Raw genomic sequence first — 16,589 nt, forward strand, 5'->3', positions numbered from 1 at the left:
ATATTTGTTCACAAAAAATAATAATACAAGTTCCATTGCCTCTGTTAATTTTATTGAACAATAGGTTACGATTTATGCCACAATTTTTGCTTTCATATGTTATATAAAACTATGTTGTTATTATTATTTGACCCCACCTACAGAAACGGGGATGGATGGATGGATATTTTTTGCCCCCCCAGACAAGCCAAATGCCCACCCACACATGACGTTCTGGTCACACCTCTGCTGTAGGTCTAAAATTTTCAAAAGCAGAGGAGTCAAGATTATTTGTCTTGAGCAGGGGTTTAAGTACAGCAGTGTTTAAGGGGCATATGGCAGTCCTGATGTCTCTCTATTATATAAAAAATCTATGGATGAGACGAGACTTTTTTAAAAGATTTTTTCAATTCCCACGAGAAGAGACTTTGTCCATGAGAAATTTTTCAAATCCCACCCTCCTCTCAACCATATTCAACCACACACACAGAAGTATCAGCTCTCATTCGTGTGAATGCTTTTGACAGACACAGATCCTGCTCTCTTACCTGTTATAAATTTTAACGTTTTCATCACTTTAAGTTTCCAATTAAAGAAGATGTATTATGTCCAAACCTTATTGAAGAAATTCATCATTGAATTTCAACAGAAAAAAAGAGTACACGGGCAATCCTAGCACCGAAAAATGAAAAAGTCAAACGAATTAAAGCCAAAAATATCGATCGGTTACACAGTGTGATGGACGGCCAGCAGCTCAACCCAGCCGACACACCCAGAACACTTGATGGCACTGTCCCTGTAGCTTAGTGGTGCCCCGGATTCCCGCAGGGCACTATGGGAGATGGAATTCAGTTGCACAGCCCTGCTGGGTACTGTGGGTGCCACCAGGTGATGCTGCAGGGAGACAGGGGGATTTCTACTTCCCAAATAGCCCGGAAGTACTCCCAAGTCATGGGGATGGAAGGACAGAAGTACTTCCAGGCTGAAGAAAAATGCAATTCTCCATCTGACCAGGTCAAGGACTATAAAAAGGACTGGTGGAGACCCAGCAATAGAGCTGGAGATGGGAGTAAGTGAAACACAGCTTGCTGGGAGGAGAGGAAATTTATCAAATTGATTTGTGGTGTGTTTGGTGGATGTGGTGCCTTGGAGGCACTATATTGAAAAAAAGATTAAAAATCTGCTTAGTGCTTTTAAACTTGTGTCTGGAGCATCTATCTGTTGGGTTTCACGGGGCAACAGTGCCCCTATCATCTACAACGGCAAATTGGTTAAATGCATAGCAATAAACTATGCTGAAACTGTAGGTGGTGATCGTGCGGAAGATGAAAACAACAACTTACAATATCCAGAAGAATTACTGTAGAAAGAAGGATGTATCCAAGAAGGGTAATGTAGTACATCTTCCGTGGATAACATTAGAATTTGAAAAAGCCATTTTATTTAATAGAGAGAGAAATGAAATTCAATCACAGCCAGTTACTGTATATGTTGCATTGTCACTATGAAAGTCCAAACACAGAATCAAAATTCAATGCAATATTTAATTAATTTTAATTAAATTTAATTTAAAAAAATTGTTTTAACTGAAGTATTACAGTAAAAGTGTAAGTTTAAAAAGTATTTGCATGTTAATTTCAAAGCCAAACAGAATGAAAATGTATTACGCAATGAATAACTGTAACGCAACATGAAACATAATTTACTTTCAAATTGTAAAGTGTTAATTATGGTTAATTACTTGTGGTAATGTAGAATAGTTATTTCTATTATACATATGTAACAATTCCAATGAAAATAACAATCTGTTTAAATTGTACATCTGAAGCCCCATAAGCGAGTGGCAGAACCACAAAGAGGCTAGCGTGTAGCGGAGGCATGGGGGTTGGCAAGCGAAGCGAGCAGAGGGCAAAGCAAAAGGACAAAGGTCCAAGTCTTTAGCATCTTGGTGCTTCCTGTCTTGCTTTATGGTTGTGAGACATGGACGCTATCCAGTGAGCTGAGATGAAGACTGGACTCCTTGAGTGCTGTGTCTCTTCAGAGAATCCTTGGGTACCACTGGTTCGACTTTGAGTCGAATGAGCAGTTGCTAATGGAGTCCTGAATGAGGCACATTATTTGCATTGTGAGGGAGCGTCAGTTTTGGCACTACGACCAAGTGGTGCGATTCCCAGAGGGTGATCCAGCTCGCAGCATCCTTATTGTTGGGGACCTAAGTGGCTGGACCAGGCCATGGGGTCACCCACGTAACACCTGGCTGCAGCAGATAGATGGTCATTTCTGGAGGTTGGAACTGGACTGCGTGTCTACCTGGGGAGTTGCCAGCTGGGATCCTAAGCTGTTTCGTCATGTGGTGGGTCCAGCAACGCACTGTACCAGTGCATGCTTCCTAACTTGACTTGACTGGAAACTTTCCTTTCTTGCCAGGCTAACTGCCACCTGCTATGCATTAAGATTCTTACAGGCTGCTACCATTCAAATGTCTAGCCACATCTGAAGTGATTAGACACGCCCACTCTCAGACTACCATCTTTCAGTTACTCCTGCCTGTGCAGTACTTTCTGCAATCAATTCAAATATTTTCTTTCCTCAGTAATGGATAGTGACTGATTTTGTATACTTTAATATGTTTATAAGTTTATTTTCAGGGATTCCCTAACCACAATTTTGGTTTTCAGCCTTTAAATGGGTTCCTGGGGTTAAATAAAGGGGTCTTGGCCTCATCCTTATTGCCATGCTCTTCACCAACCAATCACACAAGTATGTGTTTGGGAAGGCAGCAGAACAGACAGGCAAAAATAGTTAATTTATACTGTGCCATACTATGTGAAGAGCAAACCAGGACTCTACAAGTCCAAGAACTCCTTCAATGAAAAAACTAAAAATCTAAGATCCCAGATCTCTGCATCACAGTACAAACCAAATACTAGTTTAGCAGACGCTGCCTCACATTGTATTCAACACTTTAGTAATTTTAAATCTGTAACTGAGCAGGAAGTCTCAGGTTTAATTTCTAAAATGAAGCCCACTACTTGTTCCCTAGATCCAGTGCCAACAAAACTAGTAAAAAGTGCAATGGATGTTCTTGCAGTGCCTACTCTAAACATTATCAATAGTTCATTATTGCATGGCACAGTACCTGATACACTAAAAGTGTCAGTCATTAAACCATTACTTAAAAAGTCAGACCTAGACCCACATACAGTATACTAAATAATTATAGGCCTATTTCAAATTTACCCTTTCTCTCTAAAATGTTAGAAAAAGTAGTCGCCAGTCAGCTTCAGACACACCTTACGCATTACAATTTATTTGAGAAATTACAGTCTGGTTTCCGCACTGGTCATAGTGCAGAAATGGCACTAACACGGGTTGTAAATGACATTCTGATATACTCTGTATGAAGGAAACTCCACTGTAATTATGTTGTTGGACTTAAGTGTAGCATTTGACACCATCGACCATTCTATTTTACTGCACAGGCTAGAAAATGATATTGGGCTTACAGGCACTGTGCTCACTTGGTTTAGTTCTTACTTATCAAATCGATTCCAATATGTACAGAAATGTGCTGACAGTACTCCATCATTATACACAGAAGTGAGAAATGGTGTCCTGCAGGGCTCAGTACTGGTGGCTCTGAGGCTAAGGATCTGCGTTGGTATCCCAAAGGTTGCCGGTTCAAATCCCCGTCACTGCCAAAAGAGATCCTACTCTACTGGGCCCTTGAGCAAGGCCCTTAACCTTCAATTGCTCCTGGGGCGCTGTACAATGGCTGACCCTGCGCTCTGGCCCCAAGGGGTATGTGAAAAACCAAGTAATTTCCTTTGGGATTAATAAAGTATAATAAAATAAAAAAAATGAATAAAAAATAAATTAAGGTGCTTTCTAAATAAACAGCATTCATGCATTAATTTCTAGTAGGATTGACTACTGCAATGCGGTGTTCACTGGATGTTCAAACTGTTCTTTATACAGCCTCCAGTTAATCCAAAATGCTGCTGCAAGAATTATTACAAGAACAAGAAAATATGAACACATAACTCCAGTTCTTAAATCCTTACACTGGCTCCCAGTTAAGTTTAGGGCAGATTTCAAAATCCTCCTTTTAACATATAAAGCATTAAATGGCTGAGGTCCGGCTTACTTGTCTGAACTTTTCATGACTTACAAACCAAAGCGCATATTAAGATCTCAAGATGCCGGTCTGCTTATGATTCCAAGGATTAATAAAATAACAGTGGGAGGTCGAGCTTTTAGTTACAGGGCCCCTAACTGTGGAATGGTCTGCCTGCTACTTTAAGAGATGCCCCTTCGGTCGCAGCTTTCAAATCCCGGCTGAAGACTCACTACTTCAGTTTAGCACACCCCGACTAGAGCTGCTGATTAACTGTACAGACTGCATCTCTGTTGTTAGTCATTAGCACTTAAACATCAGTAACATGACAGCTATAATTTGTTACTAACCCTCACCTATTCTGTTTCTCTTCTCGGTACTCAAATGTGGCACTTGGTGACACGGCACACCTGCCAAGATGTTTTGCCTGCCTAAGGTAAAGTCATCCATGATGGAGGATCGCAGAAATCGTGGGGTAGAGGGGTCCTTTCATTGGTTTGGCTGGCCCAGCACTGTTTCAGCTGTGGAATGGCCAAATCGGGGAGGCAGCTTGATGACTGAGGTCTCCAGGACTCTAAACAAATTCCAATTCATATTATGGGATATCATCTACTGTTAAATTCTGCTCCTTACTTGTAAAATTTTTATTTTTATACTGTATTGAGGATTTGTTCTGTGTATTGTATTGTATTGACCCCCTTCTTTTTGACACCCACTGCATGCCCAGCCTACCTGGAAAGGGGTCTCTTTATGAACTATCTTTCCCAAGGTTTCTTCCATTTTTACCTACAAGGTTTTTTTTTTGGGAGTTTTTTCTTGTCCTCTTAGAGAGTCAAGGCTGGGGGGCTGTCAAGAGGCAGGGCCTGTTAAAGCCCACTATGGCACTTCTTGTGTGATTTTGGACTATGCAAAAATAAATTGTATTGTATTGTACAAGCGCAGAATGATGTGCTTGCCTGCATCTGGTTAATTCTTTGTAGAAGGGACTCATTTCAGAGGTTGGGATTGAATTTGCAGCATACTTTTAGACACAAATGAATTTTCATAAAGTCCAAGAGTATTAAACTTCTTCTCTGACTGATATGTTTGTGACTTTTGCAAATATTAACAAATTGATTTACTGTGAGTGTTCACAATCCATTGCCTTGTATTGAGGTTAAGTGTGCAGGATTTCACTGCAGGCCCTACTTAAAAGTTTAGTCTTCTCCTGGCCTTCACACTTTGATGATGGTTCTACTTCAAGCTTCAATGGCTGACTTGTGCTGTCCTGACAGCATCTCTCAGATTTTACAGGCCAGCCATGTCACAATTGAGGATACCCAATGAATCTCAACTGTTGTTACTTTCAGGGACAGTTTTACTTGACAAATGCCTAAAAACTTCACCAGTAGATTACTGATTGTCTCTTCAACTTCTCTTATGTCTTTTTCAGGTTATAAAATCATGCCATCCACATTTCTGCTTGGATTGTTCTTGCTGATGTCTGGTCAAGGTGAGCAAAAAAAAAAAAAAAAAAAGACTTCCTTAACACTTTTACTTGAAGAGGGAAAATGTGTGTGGGGGTTTAAATAAACTGTTCAAAAATTAAAGGAACACATTTTAATCAGAGTATAGCATCAAGTCAATGAAACTTCTGAGATATTGATCTGGTCAGTTAAGTAGCAGAGGGGGTTGTTAATCAGTTTAAGCTGCTCTGGTGTTAATGAAATTAACAACAAGTGCACTAGCGGGGCAAGAATGAGACGACCCCCAAAGCAGGAATGGTTAAACAGGTGAAGGCCACTGGCATTTTTCTTTCCTCGTCTGTTTCTTCACTCGTTTTGCATTTGTCTACAGTCAGTATCACTAGTAGAAGCATGAGGCGATACCTGGACCCTAAAGAGGTGGCACAGGAAGTCCAACTTCTCCAGGATGGCACATCAATACATGCCATTGCCAGAAGGTTTTCTGTGTCTCCCAGCACAGTTTCAAAGGCATGGAGGAGCTGGACAGGGCCCCTCGTAGAAGGTCCTTAATCTATCAGCAGGACCCACCGGTATCTGCTCCTTTGGCCAAGGCGGAACAGGATTAGCACTGCCAGAGCCTACAAAATGACCTCCAGCAGGCAGGCCACTGGTGTGAATTTCTCTGACCAAACAATCAGAAACAGACTTCATGAGGGTGGCCTGAGGGCCCAACATCCTCTAGTGGGCCCTATGCTCACTGCCCAGCACCATGGAGCTCGATTGGCATTTTCCATAGAATACCAGAATTGGCAGGTCCACCACTGATGGGCACCATGCACTTTTCATATATGAAAGCAGGTTCACCCTGAGCACATGTGACAGATGTGAAAGGGTCTGGAGAAGCCTGTAACATCATTCAGCATGACCGGTTTGGTGGTGGGTCAGTTATGGTATATCTGGGGAGGCACATCCATTGAGGGATGCACAGACCTCTACATGCTTGACAACAGCACCTTGACTGCCATTAGGTATAGGGATGAAATCCTTGGACCCATTGTCAGACCTTATGCTGATACAGTGGGTCCTGGGTTCCTCCTGGTGCACGACAATGCCCGGCCTTATGTGATGAGGTGAGAGGATGAATGAATGGATTCCATTGACTGGCCCCCCCACACTCACTTGCCTGACCTCAATCCAATAGAACACCTCTGTGTGGGACATTGTTTTGTTCCATCCGACGCCGCCAGGTTGCACCTCCGACTGTCCAGGACCTCAGTGATTCCCTGGTCCAGATCTGGGAGGAGATCCCCCAGGACACCATCCGGTGTCTCATTAGGAGCATGGATACAAACTGAGTATGATTTGGAGTTGCTGCAATGAAATTTCAGCAAAATGGATGAGCCTGCATGCCGCATCATTTTTTCACTTTTGGGTGTCTTTGAATTCAGCCCTCTTTAGGTTGATCATTTTCATCAAACAATGTGGCATCATTTCGTTCCTCACATCACCATATCAATCCATAGCAGTAGAGATATTCAGCAGGACTTTTTTTCAATTGAGATCTGATGTGTTTCCAAAGTGTTCCTTTAATTTGTTTGAGCAGTATACATGTGCATAGTGGGCAGTAGCAGGTGAAAAGACCCAATGGAGCATGAGTGGAAATGACACAGGAACCATGTCATTTTATATAGCACCTTTCCATATTTGAATGAACTTCATTACAACACGTATTGCAGTTCAGGTTCTTTAAAGGCCTTTGTAACTGACTAAGACTGTACCTGAGTGACAGGTCTGAAATGAACATGGGGACAGGCTAAAGGGCAGGGAGTCATCAAGACCATTTACATATTATCTATCTATCTATCTATCTATCTATCTATCTATCTATCTATCTATCTATCTATCTATCTATCTATCTATCTATCTATCTATCTATCTATCTATCTATCTATCTATCTATCTATCTATCTATCTATCTTTTTTCCATGGGTAAATGATGTTTACATACCCAGCTGTCCAAATGATCTAAAAGAAAATGTGATTCATCACAATTACTAGATGCTAAAAAGTCACTTAAGAGCTGGAAAGCAGCAGGCCCTGATGGCTACCTTGTCGAATTTTGTATGAAATTCTCGACTCATCTAGCTCCCATCTTATTAGCAACATTTACAGAAGCTAGAAACAATCAAATTCTGCCTCAAACTTTTCGCCAACCATTAATCACTGTCTTTCCTAAACAAAACAAGGACTTGTTACAATGTGCATCATTCAGACCAATTTAACTTCTGAATAATGATAAGATACTCTCCAAAGTCCTTGCTAGAAGGATGGAGAAAGTGCTGCCTACGGTAATATCACAAGATCAGACTGGATTTATTAAAGGCTGACACTTAGCTTCCAATCTCCGATGCCTGTTTAATGTAATATATTCACCTGCAAAGATAGATAGATAGATAGATAGATAGATAGATAGATAGATAGATAGATAGATAGATAGATAGATAGATAGATAGATAGATAGATAGATAGATAGATAGATAGATAGATAGATAGATAGATAGATAGATAGATAGATAGATAGATAGATAGATAGATAGATAGATAGATAGATACTTTATTAATCCCAGGGGGAAATTCACAAAGTCAAACACCCCAGAGATATTATTATCATTGGATGCAGAAAAAGCATTTGATATGATTGAATGGAACTCCCTTTTTATAGTATTAGCGAAATTTGGGTTTGGCCCGAAGATTTGTGCATGGATCAAACTACTGAATACCAATCTAGAAGTTTCAGTTTGTATTAACAACATTTGCTCAGACTACTTTAAACTAGAATGTGGTACCAGACAAGGATGCGCCTTGTCACCACTGCTGTTTGCAATCACCATTGAACCACTGGCAGTTCACTGTCAAAATGCTTATCAGATAAAGGGGATTATCAGAGAAGGACTAGAACAGAAAGTTTCCCTAAATGCAGATGATATGGTGCTGCATATATCAGACCCACAAAATACTGTGACTGCAGTCCTAACAGCACTTACAGAATTTCAAAAGATCTCTGGTCTCAGAATTAATTTGAATAAAAGTGTGATCTTTCCAATGAATTCTCAAGCACACAATATTAGATTGGACACCTTCCCTTTTATCATTGTAGATCAGTTTAAATATCTAGGGGTAAACATCACAAGTAAACATAAAGCTCTTTATTAACAAAATTTTGCTGTCTGTATGGCTAGCTGGAAGAATTAATGTTGTTAAGATGAATATCCTTCCTAAGCTTCTATTTTTATTTGAAAACATTCCAATATACATTGACCTAATACAGAAGGTGGCATGGCTCTACCTAACTTTCAGTTTTATTACTGGGCAGCAAACGTACAAGCTATAAAAACCTGGACACAAATAGATGAACGTACACAGGCTTGGTCCGTAATAGAAATAAAATCCTGCAGTACTTCTTTATATTCCCTGCTTTGTGCCCCAATAAATGCAAGTTATTGCCAATATACTAATAACCCAATTGTGCTTCACTCACTCAGAATATGAACCAATGTAGGAAGCATTTTAAAATGGAGAATCTTTTATCTGTGGCACCTCTGTATGAGAACCACCTTTTTCAACCCTCGCAAACATATGCAGTTTTTAACATCTGGAAAACATTTGGGATTAAATTGCTTAGAGATCTTTATATAGACAATATCTTTGCATCCTATGAAGAATTACAATCCAAATTTAACTTTTCAGCAACACATTTCTTTCACTATCTTCAAATTAGAAGCTTTGTCAAAAAGAACCTGCCCAATTTTCCTCATCTCCCACCTTCCTGTATGCTTGAAAAAATATTGCTCGGTCTCGAGGACTCAGACAACATTTCTGCAATATATAAAAACTAGCCAACCCGCGCCGTAACATACGCCGCATAATTATGTATTGATGGGTGAACACTTGCTGAATGACACAGTTGTCCAAATGGGGTAGGTTTGTGGATACCACTGTGAGTGAATGAAAAGATGGACCTCTGGAAAGAGCAACATACAATTGTCGGTGACTGAAAGCGGGATCGTCTGTGACGATGGAGGCCACGCTGGTGAAAGTTAATTCGTCGGTAAGTTTCAGCACTTGTTCATTAAGGTATAGCGAATCTTCGTTGTTGACGCTTAATATAGCTTGCGTACTGAGTTGTTCTGGAGTCACAGTTGAGAAACACTTTTTTAATGTCTTTTAAGCACAGGGAAAAAAATTAACATGTGAAACATCCGTAATGTAATAAGCCACCAAGAAAAGTAACATTGCAACAATGCACGCTACGATCTGATCGCTGTAAACAGAAGTGAAAACAAAATCGAGGCCGGTGCATTCTTTAACTGCCTTATAGCGCAATGGTAGTGCTGCTGTTTTGCAGTAAGGAGACTGTGGAAGATTTTGAGTTCGCTTCCCGGTTTCTCCCTGTGTGGATAGCGCTTTGAATACTGAAAACACCGGTATATCAATGTAATGAAGTATTATTATTCTTATGCGTCCAGCGCTCGCTCTCTCTCATGCGCCTGTATGCGTGTGTGTGTCGCTCGCTCTCTCTCGCTCGCTGCACGTGTTCCTGCAGGCATACCAGTAAGTGAATGAAAAGATGGAACTCTGGAGAGAGCAACATACAACTGTCCGTGACTGAAAACTGGTTTTGGCAGATACATGCACATCTTTTTGAAAGTTTGGCCCTGTGCCTTATGAATTGTCATCGCAAAGGCAAATCTAACAGAAAATTGTCTTCGTGTTAAAGTAAAAGACAAATTATCCGTGACAACCTGTTTTACACGCTGCATACCAACCCGCGGCGTAGTATACGCCGCATAATCACGCCGCTTTTTTAATGTTTTTCAAGCAGAGGGAAAAAATGAACATTTGCAAAATCCGTAACGCCGCTTTCAGTAAGTACAATGCACAAGCGTTTAATTTGTCAGTCACTTTTTGCCAGCCGTCTTTTCTGGTTTGGGCTGCTTTTGCAGTGTTACCGCTTGTGCATAATAAATCTTTAAATCCTTCGAGTAACTAATTAACTAACTAACACCCACCCACCCAGCTTGTGAGAAAAAAATGTGTCCGTTCTTTCATCATTTTGTTGCAGCCTATCAAAGACTTGCTGATCATGTTTTCTAGACTCAATATACAGTGGAACCTCGGTTCACAACCATAATTTGTTCCAAACCTCTGGTCGTAAACCGATTTGGTCGTGAACCGAAGCAATTTCCCCCATAGGATTGCATGTAAATACAATTAATCCATTCCAGACCATACGAACTGTATGTAAATATATATATTTTAAAGATTTTTAAGCACAAATATAGTTAATTATTACACCATAGAATGCACAGTGTAATAGTAAAAACATTGAATAACACTGACATAAACACCCAGGCTCCCTGCTCAGCTGCATGGCATGTGCAGTGCATGCACAGGCTATCTCTCTCAGCAGCACGCGAGCCTCCCCAGCCCCCCCTCTCTCTCTCAGCAGCACGCGAGCCCCCTCCCCCTCTCTCAGCAGCACACGAGTCTCCCCAGCCCCCCCTCTCTCTCTCTCAGCCTCCCCAGCCCCCCCTCTCTCTCAGCAGCACGCGAGCCTCCCCAGCCCCCCCCCCCCTCTGTCTCTCAGAAGCACGCAAGCTCCCTCTCTCTCTGTAACATTGCAGCAGTTGTATAAACACTTTTTTTTAAAATGAGTTTTAAGCACAGGGGGGAAAAAAGGAACATTTCATCAAATCCGAACTTTATTTAAAAGCCAAGCAAGATAGTAACATTGCAGGAGTTCACCATTTTTAATCAGGCGACTGACAGTAGTGGAGTCAGGCACAGAGAAGGTCAGCTGCTGAGAAAGCGTCTCGACTGTTGCAGGGCGGTGAAGCAGGTGAGACACTAATGAAAAAGAGGCACAGGGTTTATTGGTTTATAAAGACTGCTTCATTGTGTTTTAACCTCAGTTTTAAAGGATTGCACGGCTCTCTCTCTCGCGCTGCCTCTGTGTGTGTGTGTGTGCCTCTGTCTCTCTCTGGCGCTGCCTCTGTGTGAACCAAGGTTCCACTGAGGTTGACTAATGAAAAGTCAACGTGTCTCAGAGCTGCAAGTGGACTGTGGCACAGACAAACAGAAATGACGGCATGTTTTCCGAGGCGTTGCGTCCGAGTTGGTGGGCGTGGCTCTGATTTTTTCGTCGTATCCAATGGTCTAAGAGTTGGAGGGCATGGCTCCTTCCTGCGTGCGCCATTGGCGTCTTACTTGTCGGCGGTTTAGTGAATCCACGCCCCTTCCGGCGTGCTTTCCATGGGTGGCTACTTGTCTCCCGGCTTAGTGAATTATATATATAGATATTTTACAGTCCCTCCCTTTCAAAGATCCAAGAGGACAATGGGAAAAGGATCTCTCACTCAACATACTGTATCAGAAAAGGAGTGGAAGGTAGCAATGCAGAGAATTCACTCGAGCTCCATATGCGCAAAGCATAGAATTATTCAACTCAGTTATATATCAAGCAAATCTGTCTCGCTTGAAATTGTCCAAAATGTTTCCAGGGCGAGATCCAACCTGCGAACGCTGCAATCAAGCTCCAGCCTCACTGGATCACATGTTTTGGCCCTGCACCAAATTAACATCATTCTGGACAAACATTTTTAAGTGCCTTTCAGACAGCCTTGGTGTCACAATCCCTCCTAATCCACTAACAGCTGTGTTTGGTGGGCTCACAGTGGGGCTTAAAGTGGAGAAGGACAAACAAACTGTGATTGCCTTCACTACACTATTGGCACGCAGACTTATTTTGCTAAACTGGAAGAATCCTAACTCTCCTCTTTTAAGTCAGTGGGTAACTGATGTTTTATTTTATTTGAACCTGGAAAAAATCAAATTCTCAGTCAGAGGATCTGTGCAGAACTGTTTCAAAACCTGGCAGGATCTAATCAATGACATTTTAGAATAAGCTCTTAAAGCACTGAGGAAGCAGATTCTCTTCCCATTTCTTTTTCTTCTCCATTTATCTTTATCCGCTTATTAAACTCATCAATTTATTTATTTTTACTATTTTTAAGTTTTTTTCCGTTGGCCACGCTCTCTTTCTCAGGGGTGGGGGCTGATTTGTTTTCAATCCTTTTTTTTTTTTTTGTAAAAATTGATCTGTTTGTATGGAATGATTACAATAAAATCAATAAAAGAAAAAAGACCAGGCCACCTTTCACTGGTGGACAGGGGGTCAGTATGGGCACTCTGACCGGTCTGTGTCTACGCACTAAGCTGCAATGCATTGTATGTTCTGACACATTTTTCTCATGCCAGACGTTTGTGCTACAGTAGCTCTTCTGCGGGACTGAACCAGATGGGTTAGTCTTTGGTACCCACGAACATCAATGACCCTTGGGTGTCCATGACCATGTCAGTGGTCCACTGGTTGTCCTAGCTTGGACCAATTTTGGTGGGTACTAACCACTGCATACCAAGAACACCCCACAAGACCTGCCATTTTGGAGATGCCCTGATCCAGTCATCCAGCCATCACAGTTTGACCCTTGTCAAAGTTCCTTACTCTTCCCCATTTTTCCTGCTTCCAACACATCACCTTCAAGAACTAACTGTTCACTTGCTGTCTAATTATTCCCACCCTCAAAGGTATTCACCATGGAAATGGTTTGAATATTCTGTGGCTGATTCTTATCTGTCTATCTGTCTGTCCGCAGGATTCTGAAGATCTCTAGTACAATTTTTCTCACATTGAAACTGGCAAAACACCAAGGCAGTCAAAGTTGCCATAGTTAGTTTTTAAGGCAAAATATACATTACAGAGATAATTTAAAATAATTGTAACTGTACCATGCAATGGGGGTGTTTATTAAACTGTAATAAACTGTACTTTTAAACCTTAACAATCTTGTTACACATTTTTACTGTTATAATGCCTGGCAAAAGAAGGCCCACTGCTAGTCTTGCTCTGTCCTCCTCCTTATTGTGCTACTGCCATCAGTGTATCTGATTGCCCCTTCACACTGTCATACTTGCTGTCAACCCTCAACTCCTACATGGGGTTATTTATCCTCTCTCTGAAAGTCTCTACCTGTTGCCTTGAATGTTCTCGAGGCTAGAAAAATTCGAGGCCTCCCTCCATATTCCCTTCTAATGTGTTATTGTCACTCAAGCACTTAGTCACACCAGTCTGAAGAGCAGTCTGTCAGCTTTGATATGACCCTGTTTTAAGGCAAATTAAAAATACACTGGGAAGACCCGGTCAAATGAGTGCTTTACAAAAAAATGTTCTTAGCACCAAGTCCACATTGAATGTCACCTGAAAATGTCACCTAGAACTTCCAGCCTCAAAACTTTAATGTGTTCCTGTGTGATTTCACAGGCATTTTCTGCACAATGCAAGAAAACATTTTGTCTGGCATCCAGAAGTGTCTTGACAAAGCAGTTGATTGTGATAGAGATTAGAGGAAATGTCTGGGGTAACTAGTAGAAGAAATTGCACAGGAGGAAAGGAGTTGAAACAGGGCAGAGGGGCCATAGGTAAGATAGTCCAAGGGTCCCAGGTGAGCCATCAAAGCTGATTTTTCTTTTTTGTTCCAGAGTTGGACTCAGTTGATAAAGTGGCAGAGGTCACGGCCATGGAGGGCTCCACTGTCATTCTGAACTGCAGTGTTCCAGTGAAGGGCAGCATGTCAATTTCAGTGGAGATACTTGACTGGCTCTTCAACAACACCACAGTGGTCCACAGGCACGAGAAAGGCGCTGATGATCACGAGTATCAACATGAGCACTTCAGGGGAAGAACAGAGTTGTTTACGAAGGAGCTGCCAAGTGGAAACTTTTCATTGCTTTTGAAGGATGTCAAGCTGAATGACACTGGACTCTACACATGTCAGGCTTATATGTCTACTGGGTCCTCGACAAATGATTGTCAACTTCAAGTCATCAAACGTAAGACTCACTTGCTTAGTGTTTCATGGCCTATTTTATGTGAGATTATGGGTTGGGGTGTGCAAGGTTGTTAAGAACAACCAGATTTATTTGGGGAAAACAGTTGAAAAATAAAACAAGCAGCAAGGCGACTGACTAACCACCAGAGGAGACCAAGCCCAAAATTTGGGCGAGGCTGGAAGTGTGGTAGATAAAGAGCCGCAGATTAGCTGCTGGCAAAGAAAGGGCTGTGAATGAATAAGGGACCCAGTGGAAGTGCAGTAAAGTTACTGGGATGAAGGATCCATGTGCCTGTAGAAGAGTCTGAATCCCGTAATATAGGAAGTTCCTTCCTGATTGAAGCATGGAACGTTGCGATTGTGGTAATGCGTGAGCCCAGTGGAAGGAACTGGAGATGTGTCAGCTGTGCTTGGCTCTAGAAATCCTGCAGACAAGAAAAATGATGCTGCAGATAATGGAGGTCATCATTTTTCATCTTTCCATTTTAGTGACCATCTGGTTGTTCTGTGGGAGTGATGGTAAAGGTAATAGTGGCTGCAGTAAAACCTCCAAAAATCTCTTGGATAGACTCTGGGATTGTGTGGAGGTCTAGTCCAGTGGTTCTCAATCTGTGGGGCAGAAAGATGTGAAAAAAAGAGAACAAGAATCAAAAATATGAAAAATACATCTATTGAAACCAAAACAAATTAACTTAAACTACATTCTGATACTAGAAATATACATATAGAGTTAGATAAATGTCGATGAAAGTTAAGTAGGTATAATAAAATATGCATCGATGATATATCATTAATTAAAAAAGAACAAACTGGTATTAGTGGGCTCCTTTCAAAAAAACATTAGGGGGGCGCAATTAAAACTGTTATGAAAACTCGGGTCGCAAATACTTAAAGGTTGAGAGACGCTGGTCTAGTCAATGGCTTATTTTTATTTTTGTGCTTCGCTTTTCTTTATGAGAACTGTTTTCTTTCAATAGCTTTCAAAAAGAAAGAGGTAAAAGAATCGGATTCTCATTTATTTATTTGTTTGTTTGTTTAATCATTTATTTATTTGTTTACCTTTTTGCACTTTAATATTTTTGATGGTGTCATTGCATTTTGAACAGTTTTTATCGATTATTGATTGTTTGACTCACGACCGGAATTGTTTTGACACTAGATGGATTTATTTACTTATTTTTATATATTCTGTGCCTATTTCTCTCTACCACTCTGGTTTTAGCCCTTTTCATGAAATACAATATTCCTGGAATGTAAATATGCTGGGGTTCAAGGAGAACTGGACATTATAGCTTCTTTGTTCCCTGCCTTGCCTGTCTGATTCTGCTTTTTCATTATTTAAGAAAATTAATGACATGCAATGGTAAATGGTTTTCAATAATCTGTTAAAGGCAAGATGTTTGTGGTTACACTCAACCTTTAAAGGACATTTTTGTGAAGTGGCTTAACTTTAGTAGACAGCCACATTTTGGCTTGTGCAGGCCAGGAAGCCTGCCTTTTGAATTAAGGGCCAGGCCATCTGAGGTGAGGCTTTCCTCTGTGGGCCAAACTTGCTGGAGTCCTGTGACGATGCAGGTCCTACACCATGTACCCATCACTCTTATGGGAGCTTCTTGAACCCAACACCATCAGAAATGTAACTGGATGACCTGGACAATGAGGACACTAAACAAAGCAAAGGGATGGTGCTAAAGGTGCAGAAGTGCTTTAATTACAAAACATTCAAACAGTGTCCAATTAAAGTGCAGTTCATCAAAACATCAATAAATAAATAATCCAAAAAAACAAAAAGTGGAGGTTAAAAATAATTCAATCCCAAAATAAATAAATCCATAAAAACTAGGTTAAAAAAACAATGGCTGGAAACAGTCTCTTTTATAAAAACCCAGTGCCTTCTTCCTGCTACTTGGCAGCTCCCCTGCTTCTCCCATCGGGCTTTGCAACAGGGAAGTCGGCCTACCTGCAGCTGCAGCTCACCTTCCCTTGCTGATCTGGTAGCCTTCCGTCCCCTGGCTCTGTATAGCTGTCGCCAGACGGAGGCTCAGGTTCCCTAGTGACAAGGGCGCTCATGCTGGGGCTCACACTCCTAAGCCTTCCTGA

General features: G+C 41.2%; 1 protein-coding gene across 1 annotated transcript in view; it reads left to right on the forward strand.

Moving 5' to 3' along the window:
* Window positions 1–16,589, forward strand: part of LOC114669693 (uncharacterized) — a 53,152-nt gene that overhangs the window by 28,428 nt on the left and 8,135 nt on the right. Inside the window, exons 3-4 of the mRNA XM_051926718.1 lie at window positions 5,529–5,588; window positions 14,140–14,490. Of these exons, the coding sequence (XP_051782678.1) occupies window positions 5,529–5,588; window positions 14,140–14,490 (411 nt within the window). The remainder of the gene's footprint in view (window positions 1–5,528; window positions 5,589–14,139; window positions 14,491–16,589) is intronic.

Source organism: Erpetoichthys calabaricus, chromosome 4 (genome assembly GCF_900747795.2).
Source record: "Erpetoichthys calabaricus chromosome 4, fErpCal1.3, whole genome shotgun sequence".
Taxonomy (NCBI): Eukaryota; Metazoa; Chordata; class Cladistia; order Polypteriformes; family Polypteridae; genus Erpetoichthys; species Erpetoichthys calabaricus.